The 22,694-nt window shown below is 37.7% G+C and overlaps 1 protein-coding gene across 2 annotated transcripts in view; it reads right to left on the bottom strand.

Moving 5' to 3' along the window:
• shc3 (SHC (Src homology 2 domain containing) transforming protein 3) overlaps window positions 1-22,694 on the bottom strand; it is a 46,279-nt gene that overhangs the window by 9,747 nt on the left and 13,838 nt on the right. For both annotated transcript variants that reach the window (XM_067423723.1, XM_067423722.1), the window contains 9 exons: window positions 20,637-20,700; window positions 14,707-14,826; window positions 14,452-14,505; window positions 13,372-13,423; window positions 9,132-9,261; window positions 8,912-9,059; window positions 7,934-7,988; window positions 5,359-5,553; window positions 3,785-4,095 (listed from right to left, as the gene is read on the bottom strand). In XM_067423723.1, the coding sequence (XP_067279824.1) occupies window positions 3,785-4,095; window positions 5,359-5,553; window positions 7,934-7,988; window positions 8,912-9,059; window positions 9,132-9,261; window positions 13,372-13,423; window positions 14,452-14,505; window positions 14,707-14,826; window positions 20,637-20,700 (1,129 nt within the window). The remainder of the gene's footprint in view (window positions 1-3,784; window positions 4,096-5,358; window positions 5,554-7,933; window positions 7,989-8,911; window positions 9,060-9,131; window positions 9,262-13,371; window positions 13,424-14,451; window positions 14,506-14,706; window positions 14,827-20,636; window positions 20,701-22,694) is intronic.

The raw sequence follows: 22,694 nt of genomic DNA, 5'->3' as shown, positions 1-22,694 counted from the left end.
CGATTTACAAGGAGGGAAAACAGTACACCTCTCTGAACAGTGTCTGGGAGGCTGTGGTTGCTGCTGCACGCAATGTTGATGGTGAACAGATCAAAACACTGACAGAATCCATGGATGGCAGGCTTTTAAATGTCCTTGCAAAGAAAGGTGGCTATATTGGTCACTGATTTGTTTTTGTTTGGTTTTTGAATGTCAGAAATGTATATTTGTGAATGTTGAAATGTTATATTGGTTTCACTGGTAAAAATAAATAATTGAAATGGGTATAAATTTGTTTTTTGTTAAGTTGCCTAATAATTATGCACAGTAATAGTCACCTGCACACACAGATATCCCCCTAAAATAGCTCAAACTAAAAACTGAATAAAAATATTCAGCTTTGATATTAATGCGTTTTTTGTGTTCATTGAGAACATGGTTGTTGTTCAATAATAAAATTAATCCTCAAAAATACAACTTGCCTAATAATTCTGCACTCCCTGTATAAAAGCAGTATTTTTGGCAGTTTGCTGGTGTGGAGAGCATTCATGTGAGTTAACACAATGCCAAGAAGGAAAGACATCAGCAATGATCTTAGGGAAGCAATTGTTGCTGCCATCAATCTGCGAAGGGCAACAAGGCCATTTCCAAACCAGTTAAAGCTCATCATTCTACAGTGAGGAAGATTATTCACAAGTGGAAGACATCCAAAACAGTGGACATCCCAGCAAATTCACCCCAAGATCAGACTGTGTAATGTTTAGAAAAATTACAGACGTCCCAAGAACTACACCTCATACTCTACACGCCTCAGTTAGCATGTTAAAGTTCTGTACAATTAGAAAAAAATGGGTCAAGTATGGGATTTTTGGAAGGGTTGCCAGGAGAGAGCCTCTTCTCTATAAAAAAAACATGGCAGCCCGGCTTAGGTTTGCAAAGCTGCATCGGAACAAACCTTAAGACTTCTAGAGCAATGTCCTTTGGACAAACGAGACCAAAGTGGAGATGTTCGGACAGAATGCACAGCGCCAAGTTTGGTGAAAAGCAAAAAAGGCATGTCGGCACAAACACCTCACAAAAAGTAAGCATGCTGGTGATGATTTTGGGCTTGTTTTGTAGCCACAGGACCCGGGCACCTCAAAGCCATTGAGTCGAACATGAACTCCTCTGCATACCAATGTATCCTAGAGTCAAATGTGAGACCATCTGTCCGACAGCTAAAGCTTTGCTAAAATTGTGTCATGGAACCGGACAATGATCCAAAGATCACCAGCAAATCTAAAACAGAACGGCTGAAAAAGAAAAGAATGAAGGTGTTGCAATGGCCCAGTCGATGTCCAGACATCGTCCTGACTCAAAAGTTGTGACAAGAGCTGTGTATGAACAAAATGGCAACAAATCACAATAAACTGAAGTGGACCAAAATTCCTCCAGAATGATATGAGAGACTGATAATCCATGCAGAAAACGATTACTTTAAGTTATTTGCTGCTAAAAGTGGATCTAGAGGCGATTGAACGATAGGGTGTCCTAACTTTGTCACCCATGGTTTTTTCATCTTGACTTTATTTTTGCTAAATAAATAATATGTCATAAGTAGTTGTTTATCTGAGGTTTTATTTTCCACATTTTAAGACCTGCCAAGAATTAGAGGATTTTTTATTATGTCCTGATACAGAAAACCATGGAATTCAATATAGGGTTTGAGTTTCAGGGCTGAGAAAAAATATTATACGTAACATTGCTAGCATTATTCTACATTACAATGAAATATAAAGCCTGGCCCAAAAGTTTGCTGTTTAGATTTAAATAGACGAATGCTTTAGAGTCTATGATTGGATCATTATTACAGTGATTATGACGTTTCTAGCATGTTATATGTTTGGCAACAGTTCTTCTAAGGAGTGTGTAGCTTTTCATTTCTTAAACAGCCATGCACACATATTTCACTGTCACTTCTGGGTCTCGATCAGGCCTTGTTAGGGCTTCATTGAGGCCAATGGCCAGGTTTTTTTTTGTCCCGCCAAATTTTTTGATTGTTTGTCCAAAGCCGGCCAACTGGGGCATGAGGAGTGACCAAGAACAAAGGCTGAGTTTACCAGGAGTCAGGAGAGGATCAACAGCACTGCTCATTTCCCATGTTATTATATCAGGCTAACAGCTAACCTCAACATTTAAGACATTTTAAACAATTGTCAGCTCAAAACTCACTTCACTTTCAGACACCAGTGAGTGTCTGAAATAACTTCTGATTGCGATCCGATGGGGATTCTGATCTAGCCTGGTCTTACCAGACTCTCGTACATTTCATTTGTACATAGAGTCTGGCCACTCTCCATTTGACAAGGGTTTATTTCTGTGAAGGCGGGTACTCTGTTGAAGTTAAAAACTATTGGATCTGCCATAACCAATCGCTAACGTTTGGTCGTGGCGTATATCATGCGCCCTTCGCCCGTTTCACACAAATCTGTCAAAATAAATGACAAAAAGACACCCTTTACGTGTATGCCTCTGGGCATTAACTGTAATAACTCCGTGTTGCAAGCACCAATCCGGTTAGTTTTTTTTTCTTCTATAGACTGTACTCACAAAGATATAACGATCAAGATAAACGTAAAAATTCGCCGGAGTTGTCCTTTAAGTAAAGACCAAACCTTTGCTTCTGTCATGCTCATTTTGCGATCTAGTTACTTTTCAGCAAGCTGGTGAAATGGTGGCATTGTGTGACATCGTTCTATGGAGGTGTGGTTTAGGATAGCGCTGTGGGACTATTGGCCCGAAATTGGAAACGTAACTTGATTTTGGCCTCTGTGCTTGAGATCCGAGGCTTTTGGCCACACCCAGCATGTTGTCAGAGCTGGCTCACACTGGCCTAACCAATAGAAAAAGGGCTAAGGAATTTAAGGAATTTGAGGCCAATTCATGTGTGAAAATCATCCTTCTTGCTCCCTCCCAACCATTCTTTCACAATCTGAGCCTGATGAAACATTGTCATCCTGGAACAGGGCCATGATGTGTCTACACGGTTGTTTAAATAAAGAAAAACTACACACTCCATAAGTTAGTGTTAGAAGAACTGTTGCCGAATATATAACATGCTAGAAACATCCTAATCACTGCGATAATGAGCCTATATAGTGAAATGCATAATAAGCTAAACATCATACATTAAGCGCTGTCACAATTTAGCTTTCACACACACTTCACATGAACACTTGTATAGCACACCTAATAATAGCACACATTTATCTAGGTTAAGGTTAGAGCGAGCATGGAAAATGGCTAACGTTAGGCTTCTACTTGTATTATCATGTTTCAAATGATAAGCCATGTTTGAGGTCGATGAATGTTTGGATTTCCTGCCCGACATAATTACCACATGGATCAGCCGTGTTAAAGAGAAGGTTCACCCAAAAATGAAATTTTGATGTTTATCTGCTTACCCCCAGGGCATCCAAGACATTGCTCGTATAATGCATGTCAATGGGGTCTAATTCTAATTGGACCCCATTGACATGCATTATACGAGCAATGATTGGAGTTAAAAATCATAATTTGTGTTCTACTGAAGAAACAAACATACCAACATCTTGGTAGGCTTGCCCTAGGGGTAAGCAGATCAACATCAAATTTTCATTTTTGGGTGAATTATCCCTTTAATGATCTGTCCGTCGGACTCCATTACTTTTTTTCTGTGACCAACCGACTGATTAAAATTTTGGTCGACCAAGCCTCTTCTCATCGACTAACATTTGGTCAACTATTAGGTATCAGCTGTAGTGCAATGGCAAAGAATCACTCTCACCGTTCCCTCTGGGTCGACCAGCAGCAGGTGTTTGGCCAGGCCGTTGTGCATCCCCGTCAGCACGTACGACCCCGGGTTTGTGGCGCTCTTCCGCACCAGGAAGTCGCCATCGTGGAGCAGCAGTTTCTCAGCCTGGCGGCGGCTCATCTCTCCATGATACCACGTCTGGTCCTCCAGCTCCTCCTGAGCTCTCAGGGCGGCCGCTCGCATCAACAGAGGACTGGAGTTATCGACAGACGCCGCTTTATGTAGTTCTGAGGCTGAAGGGGGCGGAGCTGGAGATTGATTCATGATAGCATCCTCAAACGGCTCTGAGGGCATGACAACACAAAACCTGTCATCTCATGTACTGATTAGGAACTTTATCCACATACATGCAATTCACTCACAAGCTATGTCACACATTTTTGGGAATGACAACAGCATTTATAGGGGTTGACTAGTCGCTGATAACATCATTCATGAAATTAGCCAGAACCTCGAGCTGAGACTGAACGCGGGTTTTCTTGTGCACAGTTGTGGCGTATGAGACAGCGCTGTTTACAAGGTTATTACTCTCACATAACAGCTTATCTTGATTAGTTCTTTTGTCTTTGGGTCGTTATATTGCCCACAGATTTATGCTCAGATACAGATAAAGTTACAGTAAAGATCACATTTTTATGAATGCATTAGTGAGAGAGAAAGCGACTGCATGTGAATTAATTCTACCTGGAAGCGTTTCTCTCCACTAATACTGAAACTTTGGGTTTTAGTTACTAAGAAATATATGCTAGAACTTTTCAGTTTCTAAGATAAATCACAGAACAGTGGTGATTATGCATTTGTGCACTACTGAATGATTCTCTGTGTGCGTCACAATGAAGCAGTGCATCAGTTTAGAATGACGATTAACTTGCGTGTACAGTAAGTGGTTTAAAACGTGTATTGACCTGATCAATATTGAGCATCCAGATTATATAATCAAACATATCTTGAGGATAAATTCAGGAATACTTTCATTAAAGTATCTAATGAAGCCTGTTAATGTGCCAAGTCAAATGTATTTATATAGGGCTTTTCACATTGTTTCAAATCAGCTTTACAGAAAATAATGTTAATGTTAATAATATATTAATTCTAATCTGCTAAATCCGGGCTTCATTAGATACTTTAATGAAACATTTCTAACTAAAAGGTGCTTTTGTCATCTAGTTTTCCACTTTAAACAAATACAGTAAAACTGCTGACAATGATGTGACAAAATCAGAAGAAATTTAATATTCATACTCTGTGACTAGATTTATTTATAGAAAAGAGAAAAAAAAAAACAATTTTGACTGAGCTTTCAATGTTGTTACGGAAAGGGTGAAGCTGATTGGTTGGTTCTTGTCACATGACCTGTGGTGCATTTGCAGCATTCTGAAATGTTGGGGTTTTGAAGTGTGACAGGTGACAACAAATTAGGCTGCTGTCACTTTAAGACCGAATGCACGGATCTAATTAAACCGAAACAGTTTTTTGATATGAACTGCATCTTTATGGGCTGTAAAACATACACCACTGTAAAGAATGAATTCACTGTGAACTCTTACTCATGTCAAAGAGGTCCTTCCTCGGGCTGTCTTTAGCTGAACCAGTCGTGCCCGAATCAGACGCCGCCTCTGACTCTCCCTGCAGGGCGGCCAACACCTGCGTGTCAATGTGCTGTGTGTTCACGTACGTGGGGACTTCTCCTGCTTTAGGGGCTTGACCTTTGACCTCAGGGAGACTGTATATGTCACAGGACCCTAAATGAGAAGCACAGACAGAAAAACAAAAGAAGATATTTTGAAAAGTGTCAAAATTATTTTGTGTCATGGCATGAAGGCTGTTGGGTGTCTCTTTAAAGGGTTAGTTAACCCAAACATTTAAATTCTCTCATTAATTGCTCACCCTAATGTTGTTCGACACCCGTCAGACCTTCAGACTCCGATGAAGATATTTTTGTTGAAATCTGATGGCTCAAAGAGGCGTTCATTGACACCAATGCCATTTCCTCTCTCAATGACCCATAAAGGCGCTAAAGACGTCGTTACAAAGCCCATCTCACTACAGCGGCTCTACAATCATTATATGAAGCGACGAGAATAGTTTTTGTGCACAAAAAAACTAAATAACGACTCTTATAAAGAGATGGCCGATTTCAAAACAAAGCTTCGAACCGTTATGAATCAGTGAATCGATTCATGATTCGGATCGCGTGTCAAACCGCCAAACTGCTGAAATCGCGTGACATTGGCGATCCGAATCATGAATCAATGATGATTCATAACGGTTCGAAACTTTGTTTTGAAATTGGCCAATCACTATATAAGACGTTATTGTTTTTTTGCGCACAAAAAATTAGAAAAAAATTCTCGTCGCTTCATAAAATGATTGTAGAGTCACTACATGGGCTTTGTAGAGTGAGATGGGCTTTGTAACGACGTCTTTAGTGCCTTTAAGGGTCTTGAGAGAGGAAATGACATTGGTGTCAATGAAGGCCTTTCTGAGCCATCGGATTTCAACACAAATATCTTCATCTGTGTCTGAAGATGGACGGAGGTCTCATGGGTGGCGAACAACATTAGCAGGGTATATACAGCAATCCTTAAGTTAAATTTACTACTTTTTAATACCTTTTTTACTACCTTCAGAATATTTTTTAAAACCATCACGACACTGAATTGCAGGTGTTAATCAGCGACCTTTCTATTATTTACACAGATTTTGACATATATAACATACAAAAAAGAATAGATTTAGAATCGACACCAGGAGGAAATAAGGTTATAAGTTATTATTCTGATACAGTAAAATAGATCTCAACATTCACAAAGGTTGGTTAAGGAGAAGCATTACTGCATTAACATTTGATTTCAATTAATAATTGGTAAATCAGCAATTCAATTATTTAGTGTTTTTTCCCAACAACAAAACCTGAGCCAAACATTACATTTCTATAATTGTGATAAGTTGTTGAATTTAACAAAATACTAAAACCTAGTGCTGTCAATCGATTAAAAACTTTAACTAGATTAATCACACATTTATTCTGTGATTAGTCGCAATAAAAAAAGAAATGTTTTTGTACGTTTTTAATATATTTTTTAATATAATAATTTCACAGTTAATCAAAATAATATAGAAACAACACAAAGGCAGTATATTTTAAATACTTGTTTAAATGGCATCTTTTTATGAATGAAGGCCAGTATTACTGATATTAATACAGCTACTGATTTTTTTCATTTTACATTTATTATTAGGCTTCAAAAATATAACAGTTTTTAATTTAAGTAAACTTAAAACAATGCTAACATAAACCCATAATAAATACCATGTTTACTCCTGCCGTTCCTGTCTTAACAGTTAGGAAATATACAGAAATTTAATAAAGTTATCAAAGTTACATGCAGTCTCCACTGCATAAACTATAAATTAAATAGTTAATCCTTATTAAAGCTACAAAAGTTATTCAGTCAAGAGCAGCGAGTCCTTTTCTCTGTTCCCTCTGTTCTTTAACTTTACTGACAGGAAGCTTTATTGGCTGCTGTCCCTTTAAGAGCAGACAGACACGCGGATCTCACGGTTTATATACTACTGTCTATGGATCGCGCCTCATTCTCTCACAACTCTTTTTGTTCATTTTAGACTTTATATAAATCATTTAAGATTGATCTTATGAGGATAATCGTTGAAGATATGCCTTGAAGCAAGTCTAAAATAAAACGTAAGCCAGCCACTTCTGTTGAGCGCGCTCTGAGATGATGCCGAACGACCGCTGAATATGACGTCAGCATCAAACATACGTTGAGACGGAGACGAAAGATCTTTGATTATGTGCCCAGATATGCTAAAGCTCATATTTAAACGAACTAACGCGAACGCAGATAGAAATTCAGTTTAGAATAGGACACCTGATAGTCTGAAAAAATAATACCTAATTTGGAAAAAATAATACCTCTGAGACCACATTTAACACTTTTAATGGCCTTAAATTTGACAATTTTGATTTATCACTTTTTAATACTTTTTAAAACCCCGCGGACACCCTGATTAGGGTGAGCAATTAATGACAGAATTTTCATTTTTGGGTGAACTAACCCTTTAACTCTGTCTAAATGTGAAAATAACAGTGAATTGTACCTTGTTGGATGAACATGGGTCGGCCCTGGTAGTATGTCTGGTCGACTCCAGCGCCCTGTGTGGACAGCATAGGAGTCATCAACAACAATCATGAAACACCTTCTCGTCATCACTGACCTGGTGGAGTCACATTCACTGACAGACAGGAAACACTACAGGAAGTCATACACTTATGTCAACTTTTAGAAGTTGTTAAGAGATGTGAGTTTTTTAAACAATAGCTACTAATACTGTAGTGATAACTGTAACTTTGGTATTTTTCTTGTCATTTTTATTTTTACCTTGATTTTTTTTTAAATGTATTTATTATATTAATTGAATTATATATTTTGGCGTGGGACAGTTTGAATGGTTCTGCATTTTGTGTTGTTTCTTTTCATATTATAACAAAATATTAGATTTTTTTAAAAAAAATTTTTAATTGAATTATTCTATATGTTTGAGTGGGAAAGTTTCCCTTTCGATAATATAAAATGTATTTATTTATTTTTATTTAATTATGATATATATGTTGGAGTGGAAATTATAACATTATATATTTACTTGTTTAGTATTTTAATTTAATTATTATGAATTTTATAGTGGGACAGTTGGAATTATTCTGTATTTTGTGTCAGTCATTTTATTATTATTATATTTTTTTTATTTATTAAAATAGAATAAAATAAATTATAGATATAAATAATAGAATAAAATTAGGCAAACATTACCATTAACATAAGATATATTGGTTCCCTTAATTTAAAATATTCCCTTGAGTCATTTTATTGGCCTGATTTCTTTATTCTACATAAGTTAATACTGTGTTTTATGGAAACTTCATCACAGCATTATCCTTTACTCTCATTATTTACCAAAACACAAATTGCATTTACAGAAAGAACTGAGCTTAAGTGACCATTGATCACCGGTCAGGTCACTTCCTGTCAGCTGGTATAAATAGCGCATGAGTGTGGGTGGGTGATTAGTGCTGCAGACCTGGCTGCTGTCTTGCATCTGATTGGTCAGTCTTGCATCAATGAAGCCTCCTGGTGGCGGCATCTTGCCGGGAATGCTGTTGTAGTAGTGATGATCAGCGGACTCCTCCCCTTCCTCCGTCCACGGGGGATCGTCCATACTCATAACCCTAAAGAGAAGATAAATGAGCTGTAGAAGCAGCCTCCGGCTCAGAATCCTGAAGGCGTTCATGTGGACTCACTTGTCATGCATAGATGAGGGTTTGCTGGATGGACACTGCAAATAGAGCTGAAAGCGCAGGTCGAACGCCTGACCGATCGTACTGATCACATCCTGAGCCAGACCGTCGGAGCACTCCAGGATATGACATGCTAGAAAACAACACATGGTCAGGATGAATCTCACAAAAACTGTCAAGAACATGTCTGGGTCATACTTCAAATGATAAGAAAACAGACAACTAAAGGACCATTACAATTTTTTGGAGTGACTATTGTTTTACTTTAGAGTAATGCGGAAAAAAAGATTTAAAAAAAATAAAGTGATACGTTTGTACATCATGTAGCATTTGATGTTCTGCCTATATGATCATTTAAAAAATAATATTGCAGTACAAAAAAATAAAAACACTATTACAATAATAAACTTATTAATGAGTGATGTATATACATAGATATATTATAAACAATTTAAATTAATAAATGTTATGTTCTATGTTTAATGCTATGTTAAATATTTACTCAAAGTGAGATTTTTTTTAATTATTTTTTAATATTTTATTTGAAGTGAGAGATTTGTATTATTTTACAGTCCCTCCAGGATTTCACGATATTTTTTTGTGATTTTTGCGATCAATATGACTAAATTTGTGGAGGTAATTTCCAGAAATTTGCGAAATATTTTGCGTTTTTTTTTAAAATAATTAAGATACCACATTTACCATATTATGTATTACGTTAGATGCACAATAGTCATACACAACAATAGAACAAACAAAATGCACAAATCTTGTTTATTTTGGTATCTTACAAAAAAAGGCCAGTGGTGTACTATTAGCTTTAATAACATGATCGCTTTAGGGTGGGAAATATCTGGGAAAAGTAAATACAGCAATAAGCAATTGCCTTAGGCTATATAAAAAGTTCTCAAATAATTAATTACGGTAATCAAGTAAACAGTCAGTAATAAAATAAGAACTAATGAACAAATGATATGAGGACAAAGAACTACAATGATAAATAAATACAAAAATGCTTTTTTAAGTCGTTTTTTTTTAATTGTTTTAGTCAGGCTACTGTTATTTTTTTATTAATTTTTTTCAGTGGTTCTTTGACAATTTTCAATCTGGTTTCCGACCGCATCACAGCACAGAGACAGCGCTCATAAAGATTATAAATGATATTCGCTTAAACACTGATACAGGCAAAACATCAATTCTGGTTCTACTCGACCTCAGTGCTGCATTCGACACTGTTGACCACAACATACTTCTTGACAGGCTGGAAAACTGGGTTGGGCTTTCTGGGATGGTCCTCAGATGGTTCAGATCATACTTAGAAGGGAGAGGTTATTATGTGAGTATAGGTGACCATAAGTCTGAGTGGACATCCATGACATGCGGAGTCCCACAAGGGTCAATGCTTGCACCACTCCTGTTTAACCTGTATATGCTGCCACTGAGCCAAATAATGAAAAAGAACAATATTGCTTACCACAGTTATACTGACGACACCCAGCTCTACTTAGCACTGTCACCTAATGACTACAGCCCCATTGACTCCCTGAGCAAATGAAGTTAACAGCATTGATGAAGTTAACAACTGGATGTGCCAAAACTATCTTCAGTTAAACAAAGACAAAACCGAAATCACTACATTTGGAAACAAAGATGAAATTCTCAAGGTGAACGCATATCTTGAGGCTAAAGGCCTGATAACAAAAAATCAAGTCAGGAATCTTGGAGTGATTTTGGAGTCAGACCTGAGTTTCAGTAGTCATGTCAAAGCAATAACTAAATCAGCTTACTATCTGAAAAATATTTCAAGAATTAGATGCTTTGTTTCCAGGCAAGACTTAGAGAAACTCGTTCATGCTTTCATCATCAGTAGGGTGGACTATTGTAATGGCCTTCTCACCGGCCTTCCCAAAAAGACCATTAGACAGCTGCAGAACCAGAAAATATGACCATATCACACCAGTCCTCAGGTCTTTACACTGGCTTCCAGTTACATTTAGGATCGATTTTAAAGTACTATTACTTGTTTATAAATCACTCAATGACCTAGGACCTCAATACATCGCAGATATGCTGATTAAATACAAACCCAACAGATCACTCAGATCAGCAGGATCAAGTCAGTTAGAAATACCAAGAGTTCACTCAAAGCAAGGAGAGTCTGCCTTTATCTATTATGCCAGCCGCAGCTGAACCAGCTTCCTGAACAGATCAGATGTTCTCCAACAGTAGCCACATTCAAATCCAGACTCAAAACACATCTGTTCAGCTGTGCGTTTACTGAATGAGCTCTGAGCGCTGTATGTCCGACTGATTGCACCTTATCTATGCATCATTTTTTAAAATTCTTTTTATAACTGTTTTAGTTTACCTGTTCTTTTCTTTGGTTATCATTTTATTATTTTTAATTTCTTTTTACATTGCATTCTTTTTCTTATGCATTTTTTATCCCTATTTTAATTCATTTCTATGTAAAGCACTTTGAATTGCCATTGTGTATGAAATGTGCTATATAAATAAACCTGCCTTGCCTTGCCTTGCCTTGGTTGTTATTTGATAGGTAGCCTAGGTTGCTTTTTCTTTAAAGATTACTGCTTACAGTAATACACGGACCCAATAGCCTATACTGACACACTTCCCAAACCTATTCACTCAAGACACTGCCAAGATGGACATTTAGACATAATGGGTGTAGGCTATTTGATTATGATTCTTCAAGGGCATAAGCCTATATAGAACAGATCTGTATACTCGCGAGAACTGAGTATACTCTTTTTTTAGTGTTGTCGGGCATATCATACTTTTATTTGGTCATTCATCCATCTAGAGTAATCAATTCGTCCAGTCCTGGCACTTAGAAGGACTGGACAAAGAGATGAGAGAGATGAGACTGCACGAGACGGGATGGCAGGCGAGAAAGATTTACTTTCGCTTTTACAAAGACACACTGTGCAAGCACCCCAACGTCTGTAATCCTCATGAAAACAATGTATTTAAGCTTTAAATAAATTAGAGATAGTTTAGTTATATATTAATATTTTTTTGTTGTTGTTTGTTATTGAAAATACATTTTTTGTGATTATTTTGCGGTGAAATGGCAAATTATGCAGGATCGCAAAAAAATGCGAATTTTTTTGATTTTGCATTGTATTCAGCGATCGCGGAATCGCGAAACACTGGAGGGACTGATATTATTTTTAACAAAAACATTTACTCGAAGTGAGTTTTTTTAATTCTTATTTTTATTTAAAAAATATTTACTCTGCTATAGTAAATAGTAAATATTTACTATTATACTTTATTTACTCAACACATTTGCATGTTTTTACGGTTTTCTGATGTTGATTAACTGTCACATGACATGCAAGTAAACAAAATATTTCTAAGCAAGTGATTATTTTAAAATTATTTCTTTAAAAGGCTACTTTTTATGATTAAATTATTATTATTTTTTAAATAATAATTAAGCTAATAGTTAATTTAATAAATAATTAGATTAAAAAATGTGTTTAATTGTCATGAAAAGAATGTCAAAATGGAAAGCATACTTTTTTCCTTATGCAAAAAAAAGTTCTCAATTTACTCCTAATTTTAGGGTGAACCGTGACGTGAACATGTTTTTTATATAAATACATAAAACACACATGCAGGTACACACAAACAAGACACGCACGCATGCGGAAGTTTTAGGTATCAGCAGATGGCGGAATTTGATTTGCTGACTCACTCCGCTGTAAAGTGTTCATTACACGTTCTTTCCTCTGACAACATCAAAAATGCATTAGAAAGTACAGCGAGCGTTTTAAAACGTGGCCTCTGCGCTGACAGGAAGTTAAAAGATCCATGTAATGAAAAGAGAGGAAGATATAACAGCCAGAGAAATTGATTTTTTGATGCTAAATGCAGCCGTGGCAGACTGATCAATCATGCTTGTTTGTGAATGTAGCGCTACAGGGCGGCCCAGCGTGGTAAACACAATGAAATGGCCCTCAGGAGCCGTAGAGCTAAAAGTGTGGTTGACCAACAAGAGCATTGCAATTCTGCACCAACCACCGTTGTTAATGTTATGTATGCATGTCAGGTCAGACCCTGTCAAACAAACAGTTACTCTCAACATATTAAAGAATGGATTACTTGGGAGTTGTCTTCGAATGTTACATGGATGTGAGAAAGTATTTTAACATCCCAAAAATTATACACACAAATCATCAGAGCGCACAGCAAAGGCAAAAGACGGTAGTAATACCTCTCCGGTTAACAGGATCTTTCGCTACATAAGCGACGTAATCAGTCGTGTCCTGTTGACAGAAGACAGAGAGAATGATTCAGACCTAAATTGAGCTAATGCTTTTATGAGCATGTTTCTTTAAAAGTGTAATATAATGGAGAACAGGGTATTTTTTGCTCCTCTGAAATATTAGTTTTGTGTATTTGTACAACTCATCCCCTCCCCAGTCTGCACAGACTGAAACTAAACTGCAAAAATGACTCATTTGTCAATTGTCATGACTATGACATCACATCTATTAGCTCATTAACTCTTTCCCGGCCAACATTTCACGGTTTTCTGTTTTTCTCCAGAAAAGAGTAAGAGTCTCTGGATCAAAACACATGAGAAGATGCAGAAACAATTGATATCATATAAAATCATATCATTGAACTTCCCCACATTCAATTGTTGATTAAAAAAAATAATGCATGAAGCTAGAATAAAACAGAGGGTCTGTTCTTTCTTTTGATATATTGCATGTTAAGATATTCATACAACTAAATATTCTGGGGGCCATGAAACTTTTGTAAAAATGTTGCTGTAAAAATGGCTAAAAATGTAAAAAGTGCTGACGGTGGCTGGCAACTAACTAACTAACTAAAAAAAAAACACGGGCAAGTAAAATATTAACATTTGCGCTGCCCACATTTGCACATTAAAAATGGGGAAACATCTGATTAATTTACAAGTAAGAAACATAAGCACAAACATTTAGCTAATAAAACTGCACACAAAAAAATCCTTCATGAAATTGTCATGTGATTATGACATTAGAAACTATGAGCTTATTAACATATCAATATTTATTTAATATTCAGCAAATTGATCTCATAAACAACTAGTATACAGAAACCAGCCAGTCATAAGGTCATTCATGAACAGAAAGGTTGGGGGGGATAATTATTCAAAACTAACTTAAAAATAGCACAATGTCATTTTATGTGCTCCTAAACACCTTCATTATTTCCCAGAGCACTCTGAGATTTGCCATGAAGTATCGTGAGAATGAACGTCAGCTTAAGAATGAATCACTGGTGTGATGTTGTGAAGTCTTACCGGATCTCCACCAGAGGCAAAGGATATGGACTGCATGTGATGATTGGCTATTATCTGTGGAAACAGGAAGGAGCATCATTCATCTGCAATAAATCACTTCACTGAGAGAGAGAGAGAGAGAGAGAGAGAGAGAGAGAGAGAGAGAGAGAGAGAGAGAGAGAGAGAGAGAGAGAGAGAGAGAGAGAGAGAGAGAGAGAGAGAGAGAGAGAGAGAGAGAGAGAGAGAGAGAGAGACAGTAAATTTGTGTTTGTGTACCTGTTTGGAGTCCGGTGTCATCAGGTTTAAACTACTGGTGGAGATGTTGAGATTGATACTCATACCAGCGAACTGCAGGTTACTCTTGCCCAAAATACTGGAGAGAAGTTTCGAGGGAGGCTGAAAGAGAGAGTGACACATTAAGACCATCCTTCTTAATTGCTTCTTAATTTCCTAATTGCAATATGTGTTGATTGCTAATTTATTACACCATGTCTACACCAGATGCGACAAAGCAACCGATGCAAATCCATTTGATGTTTGTGTCTGAAGTACGTCAGAAATTTAATGGGGCATCAGTTTGCTGTCAGGAATTTGCCGTGTCGCTTCATGCCACGCCACATCCAGTGTAGACAGCATCACTGACTATATGGGTTCTGTTCTGTCGCGCCACATCCAGTGTAGACAGCGTCACTGACTATATGGGTACTGTATAATGGGTACTTATGATCTTATAGTCACTGATTATAATGGGTTCTGTTCTCTCACACCACATGCGTCACTGATTATAATGGGTTCTGTTCTCTCACACCACATCCAGTGTAGACAGCGTCACTGATTATAATGGGTTCTGTTCTGTCGCGCAACACATCCAGTGTAGACAGCGTCACTGACTATATGGGTTCTGTTCTGTCGCAACACATCCAGTGTAGACAGCGTCACTGATTATAATGAGTTCTGTTCTGTCGCACCACAACCAGTGTAGACAGCATCACTGACTATATGGGTACTGTATATATGGGTACTTACAATCTTATAGTCACTGATTATAATGGGTTCTGTTCTCTCACACCGCATCTAGTGTAGACAGCGTCACTGACTATATGGGTTCTGTTCTGTCGCACCACATCCAGTGTAGACAGTGTCCCTGACTATATGGGTTCTGTTCTGTCGCGCCACATCCAGTGTAGACAGTGTCACTGACTATATGGGTTCTGTTCTCTCGCACCACATCCAGTGTAGACAGCGTCACTGACTATATGGGTTCTGTTCTCTTGCACCACATCCAGTGTAGACAGCGTCACTGACTATATGGGTTCTGTTCTGTCGCGCCACATCCAGTGTAGACAGCGTCACTGATTATAATGGGCTCTGTTCTGTCACACCACATCCAGTGTAGACAGCGTCACTGACTATATGGGTTCTGTTCTCTCGCACCACATCCAGTGTAGACAGCGTCACTGATTATAATGGGTTCTGTTCTGTCGCACCACATCCAGTGTAGACAGCGTCACTGATTATAATAGGTTCTGTTCTGTCGCACCACATCCAGTGTAGACAGCGTCACTGACTATATGGGTTCTGTTCTCTCGCACCACATCCAGTGTAGACAGCGTCACTGACTATATGGGTTCTGTTCTGTCGCGCCACATCCAGTGTAGACAGCGTCACTGATTATAATGGGCTCTGTTCTGTCACACGACATCCAGTGTAGACAGCGTCACTGATTATAATGGGTTCTGTTCTGTCACACGACATCCAGTGTAGACAGCGTCACTGATTATAATGGGTTCTGTTCTGTCGCACCACCTCCAGTGTAGACAGCGTCACGGATTATAATGGGTTCTGTTCTCTCGCACCATATCCAGGGTAGACAGCATCACTGATTATTATGGGTTCAGTTCTGTCGCACCACATCCAGTGTAGACAGCGTCACTGATTATAATGGGTTCTGTTCTCTCGCACCACATCCAGTGTAGACAGCGTCACTGATTATAATGGGTTCTGTTCTGTCGCACCACATCCAGTGTAGACAGTGTCACTGATTATAATGGGTTCTGTTCTGTCGCACCACATCCAGTGTAGACAGCGTCACTGATTATAATGGGTTCTGTTCTGTCGCACCACATCCAGTGTAGACAGCGTCACTGATTATAATGGGTTCTGTTCTGTCGCACCACATCCAGTGTAGACAGCGTCACTGATTATAATGGGTTCTGTTCTGTCGCACCACATCCAGTGTAAACAGCGTCACTGATTATAATGGGTTCTGTTCTCTCGCACCACTTCCAGTGTAGACAGCGTCACTGATTATAATGGGTTCTGTTCTGTCGCATCACATCCAGTGTAGACAGCGTCACTGATTATAATGGCTTCTGTTCTGTCGCACCACATCCAGTGTAGACAGCGTCACTGATTATAATGGGTTCTGTTCTCTCGCACCACTTCCAGTGTAGACAGCGTCACTGATTATAATGGGTTCTGTTCTGTCGCATCACATCCAGTGTAGACAGTGTCACTGATTATAATGGGTTCTGTTCTGGTGCGCCACATCCAGTGTAGACAGCGTCACTGATTATTATGGGTTCTGTTCTGTCTCGCCACATCCAGTGTAGACAGCGTCACTGATTATAATAGGTTCTGTTCTGTCGCGCCACATCTAGTGTAGACAGCGTCACTGATTATAATGGGTTCTGTTCTGTCGCGCCACATCCAGTGTAGACAGCGTCACTGATTATAATGGGTTCTGTTCTGTCGCGCCACATCCAGTGTAGACAGCGTCACTGATTATAATGGGTTCTGTTCTGTCGCGCCACATCTAGTGTAAACAGCGTCACTGATTATAATGGGTTCTGTGCTGTCTCGCCACATCCAGTGTAGACAGGGTCATTGATTATAATGGGTTATGTTCTGTCGCAACACATCCAGTGTAGACAGCGTCACTGATTATAATGGGTTCTGTTCTGTCGCACCACATCCAGTGTAGACAGCGTCACTGATTATAATGGGTTCTGTTCTGTCGCACCACATCCAGTGTAGACAGCGTCACTGATTATAATGGGTTCTGTTCTGTCGCACCACATCCAGTGTAGACAGCGTCACTGATTATAATGGGTTCTGTTCTGTCGCACCACATCCAGTGTAGACAGCGTCACTGATTATAATGGGTTCTGTTCTGTCGCACCACATCCAGTGTAAACAGCGTCACTGATTATAATGGGTTCTGTTCTCTCGCACCACTTCCAGTGTAGACAGCGTCACTGATTATAATGGGTTCTGTTCTGTCGCATCACATCCAGTGTAGACAGCGTCACTGATTATAATGGGTTCTGTTCTGTCGCACCACATCCAGTGTAGACAGCGTCACTGATTATAATGGGTTCTGTTCTCTCGCACCACTTCCAGTGTAGACAGCGTCACTGATTATAATGGGTTCTGTTCTGTCGCATCACATCCAGTGTAGACAGCGTCACTGATTATAATGGGTTCTGTTCTGGTGCGCCACATCCAGTGTAGACAGCGTCACTGATTATTATGGGTTCTGTTCTGTCTCGCCACATCCAGTGTAGACAGCGTCACTGATTATAATAGGTTCTGTTCTGTCGCGCCACATCTAGTGTAGACAGCGTCACTGATTATAATGGGTTCTGTTCTGTCGCGCCACATCCAGTGTAGACAGCGTCACTGATTATAATGGGTTCTGTTCTGTCGCGCCACATCCAGTGTAGGCAGCGTCACTGATTATAATGGGTTCTGTTCTGTCACGCCACATCTAGTGTAAACAGCGTCACTGATTATAATGGGTTCTGTTCTGTCTCGCCACATCCAGTGTAGACAGGGTCATTGATTATAATGGGTTATGTTCTGTCGCAACACATCCAGTGTAGACAGCGTCACTGATTATAATGGGTTCTGTTCTGTCGCACCACATCCAGTGTAGACAGCGTCACTGATTATAATGGGTTCTGTTCTGTCGCACCACATCCAGTGTAGACAGCGTCACTGATTATAATGGGTTCTGTTCTGTCGCACCACATCCAGTGTAGACAGGGTCATTGATTATAATGGGTTATGTTCTGTCGCAACACATCCAGTGTAGACAGCGTCACTGATTATAATGGGTTCTGTTAATAGGGTTCTATAATGTTTCCATTTAAGTAAAATAATTGACAATGGGGGGTAAAACACATTATGAAATAAATGTTTATCTCTAAAATAATGGGTTTTCCTCCTCATTTTCAATTATTTTACTTTAATGAAAGGGTTAGATTTTTGTGATTTTTTAAAATAAAAGATCAAAAGGATAAACAATGCAGATTTATTTTTTAAAGCCATATTTGATCATATTTACCAGGGTTACCAACAATTTTGACCATGACTGTATATATGTTTATATATTTTTTTATATTTTAATTTTAATTATATTGATGTTTCATTTCTACTATTGTTATTTAAATTTTTTAACTAATTTATTTAGCTGCAAACACATTGCCTATTAAAATACAGTTGTCATTGAATTTCTATTCAAATCACTCCAGACTTCATCCATATTACAAAATGGAAGAAAATGAAAAAAAATAAAAATAACACATGAATTGCATCATTCTGTGTTTGTGTGCTCAACCGATCCCAATGTTGTGTCATTAAATCAGGACATACAGCACAGCACGCTTTAAAGGTTCCCTAAAATCCCCACACACACGTCTGCTAATTTGAAAGCGGACACGTCCCTTTCCACGGCTGCAGTCCTCGCAGCAAACGTGCATCACGCACACACGCGCAGCAGGAGGCAGGAGGCCTGATTACTGCTGCTCAGCACAGAATGAGTCACCGTGCTAACAGTATGCCCACACACACATACACACACATTGCAGAATGCCATTTCTCTTTCTCCAGCCTTTATTTGATCTCTAACTGTCTTTATCTCACTCCAAACCTTCTGATGCTTCTCTTTAGGACTTTTTGCTCTCTTTTTTCCTCTTGAGCTGCATCTATAACCGCCCGCTCCTGACCGCTTCGTGTTGTCATGTGCAATAATCTTCAACTCTCTATGTTTGTCTCTGCTGTTTTTTAATTAAACTCAGTGTTTGCTTTAACCTGACATGCCCTTATCATACCATCAACCATCGAACCATCAAAATATTATTTTCCATGAAAATGGACCATTTCCTAAGACAACAATGGAGATAAGTACTCATATGCAGGCTTAGACAAAATCTGAAGATTTTTCTGTGCCGATCTTTCAAAGAAAATATGCAGAATTACGTGGAATAGATTTAGAAATTGTATGAGCTGAGAGTACTGCAGATGAAAGCATCAAATTAGCAAACATATTTAATGATTGCAACACAAACCAGACCCAGACTTGTGGAGTTTCCAAGCTGGAAGTCTGACTCTTAAGAGGCTTTCTATAGAACGCAACCATGCCCACTTTTCCAGCGGAGTTGGTTCTAGAAGTATTTATTTTCCATTAATTTCTCCAATAGGGATTTTAAAAGTCTTTGTTAAAACATTAAAAGCCCTGAACTAAACCAATCAGCTACAAGGTGAATCATAACACTATAAACTTTGATTTGAAGTAAAAAAGTATTTGCAAATTGAAAAAGACAAATGTATAAAACTGTGAAATTAACGATTTTAGTGAGAAAAAGAACCACAATCCAATGAAGTTTTGCAATTAAAAAATGTTGATTTTATATATATATATATATATATATATATATATATATATATATATATATATATATATATTAAATATATATATTAAATTTAATCGCATAATAGGCATACATATATATTCAAATTTTTAAGTATTTCAAGAGCATAGGGAAAACGACTAGATTACGTCAGGTGTGGTGTTTCCTGGGACTGGGCGGGGCTAAAGAGATATTTTGGAGGGATTTGCTTGTTTTGGCTCTCTGGTGTCATGTTCTGTACAGTATCATGGGTAATGTAATTTTTCATCTCAAATTCTGTTGTTAAACATGATTAATTTAAAACTAAGCATCGATACCATCGATTAACAACCTCGTAGCTCACACTAGGGCTGTCTTCAAATGTTTATAAGTTATTGTTCAGAATCGATTTCCCAATGGAAAAAATGATAATTCACTTTTTTGACGTCTTTGAAGCTGAATGGAACACAGTTTAATAGTTCATCTTATTTAGTTATTTTCTTGAACATATTTCCACACATTCTCTCATTCTACCTTTCTCTTGCGCAGAGCTCCTTTGGCACCAGGGACGGCTTCACACACCATACTGATCGCCTCCCTGTGGAGAGAAATTACAAAAAATATAAAGACATGAGCAATTGTGAAGTACAGAGAGAGCAAACTGTAATGATGCTGTGTGAAAACAGTCAGAGTGTAGCGGCAGTCTGAAACCAAAGCAACACTGTTCATTCTGGGATAGATTTGATCCGTTTCTGTGAATCCGACCCACAGATTGTTGCATATGAATCTATCATTCAAAAGCTGACGCTCATACTAATATCTAGAGAACAGGGCTGCCGATGGTTGATATTAAATCATTTGTATTTCTGTTTTATAGTAATGGGATTGAGAATTTCAAAATTCCAGAAATGAGAATTTCAAAATGCAAGAAATATAAAAGCAGGCTAAAATATGTTTTTTGTTCTTTCTAGACATGTGTTTTTGACAGATTTTGTGAGATTCTTTTAAATGTTTTACAAAAGGCACAATAAATATTAATCATCACAAGTGTTCATTCCTCTTTGCTCTCAAATATGACATTCAAACTCCTTTGGCGTCAGGTTTTTGGACCCGTCTTTGTGTCCAGAGAGCGGTCGGGAATGGGTTGTGTGTTTGTGCGAACGCTACAGCAAAGAGAGCAGGAAGTCAGGCAGAAAAGAGGATATGACATGTCATCTCCAGCGTCTGTATGAGGATCGGCCCACACAGCCCAGCTTTCAATAAACAAGCAGCGTCCGCTGGGATCCGATCTGCTGCCTCTACACTAATGTTACGCAATGACTCATCAGCACACATGGATGGGTTACATTCACATCTCATGCGCTCATTTTAGCAACAGTAAATGAGTGTTTGGCAGCGGATGCAAATAAAGAAAAAAGCATAAAAGTGCCATAAAAGAGCTGATAACAGTCATGTAACGCCACACGGGGGCCATTAACTCTGATGTAACCATACAGCAACTAAAAAGCAGCGTACAAAAGCCATTAACTGTGATTTAGTAGCAAAACAACAGACAAACATAAATATTTATAAATACATAAACATAAGAAAATCATATAAAAGAGAAAATGCTCTCCCCGTCTTTTGTCTACATAGATATGATTTCATATGATTTATTTTCAGTTCATTTGGACCTTAAGTCCTTCGGTTGCGTGTTTAATAGTCACAAAAGAAACAAATATATAATATGAAAAATATAATGATTCACTCTTTTTTTGTCAATCTAATAAAATAAAATAAAAATAAAAGAATTTTGAAATCAAATATTTTAACAAATTGGGAAAATTACTGATCACATTTCTTTCTTTTGTGATTATTAATATTATTTGCTATTTGCATCTCTTTTTAAATCTTTTTACATCCTTTTATTTATAAAATAAATAAATTGTAAAATAAAAATATTCTAAAACATTTGGAAAATGAGTGCAGATCATTATATTTCTTATTTTGTGATTATTCATATTCATATATAGTTGCACTTTTAAAAGTCTTTTTACATCATATTTTTTTAAATAAATACATTGTAAAATAAAATATTTACAAAAATGTATAAATTAGTGCAAATAATTTTTCCCTTTTGATTATTAAAATTAATTAATAATAAATATATCTTTTCAAATCTTTTTACATAATATTATATATAAAATAAATAAATAGTCATATATTTTCCATAATGTAATGATACAAATTAAACTTTCATATATTTTAGATTCATTGCACACCAACTGAAATATTTCAGGTCTTTTATTGGTTTAATACTGATGATTTTGGCATACAGCTCATGAAAACCCAAAATTCTTGTCTCAAAAAATTAGCATATTTCATCCGGCCAATAAAAGAAAAGTGTTTTTAATACAAAAAAAAAAGTCAACCTTCAAATAATTATGTTCAGTTATGCACTCAATACTTGGTGGGGAATCCTTTTGCAGAAATGACTGCTTCAGTGCGGCGTGGCATGGAGGCTATCAGCCCAGGATGCTTCGATGGCGGCCTTAAGCTCATCTAGAGTGTTGGGTCTTGAGTCTCTCAACTTTCCCTTGCCCTTGATAAAAC

The sequence above is a fragment of the Pseudorasbora parva genome, chromosome 18 (genome assembly GCF_024679245.1).
Source record: "Pseudorasbora parva isolate DD20220531a chromosome 18, ASM2467924v1, whole genome shotgun sequence".
Taxonomy (NCBI): Eukaryota; Metazoa; Chordata; class Actinopteri; order Cypriniformes; family Gobionidae; genus Pseudorasbora; species Pseudorasbora parva.
The sequence above is the reverse complement of the archived record's forward strand: the minus strand, read 5'-3'. Positions and strand labels throughout refer to the sequence as shown.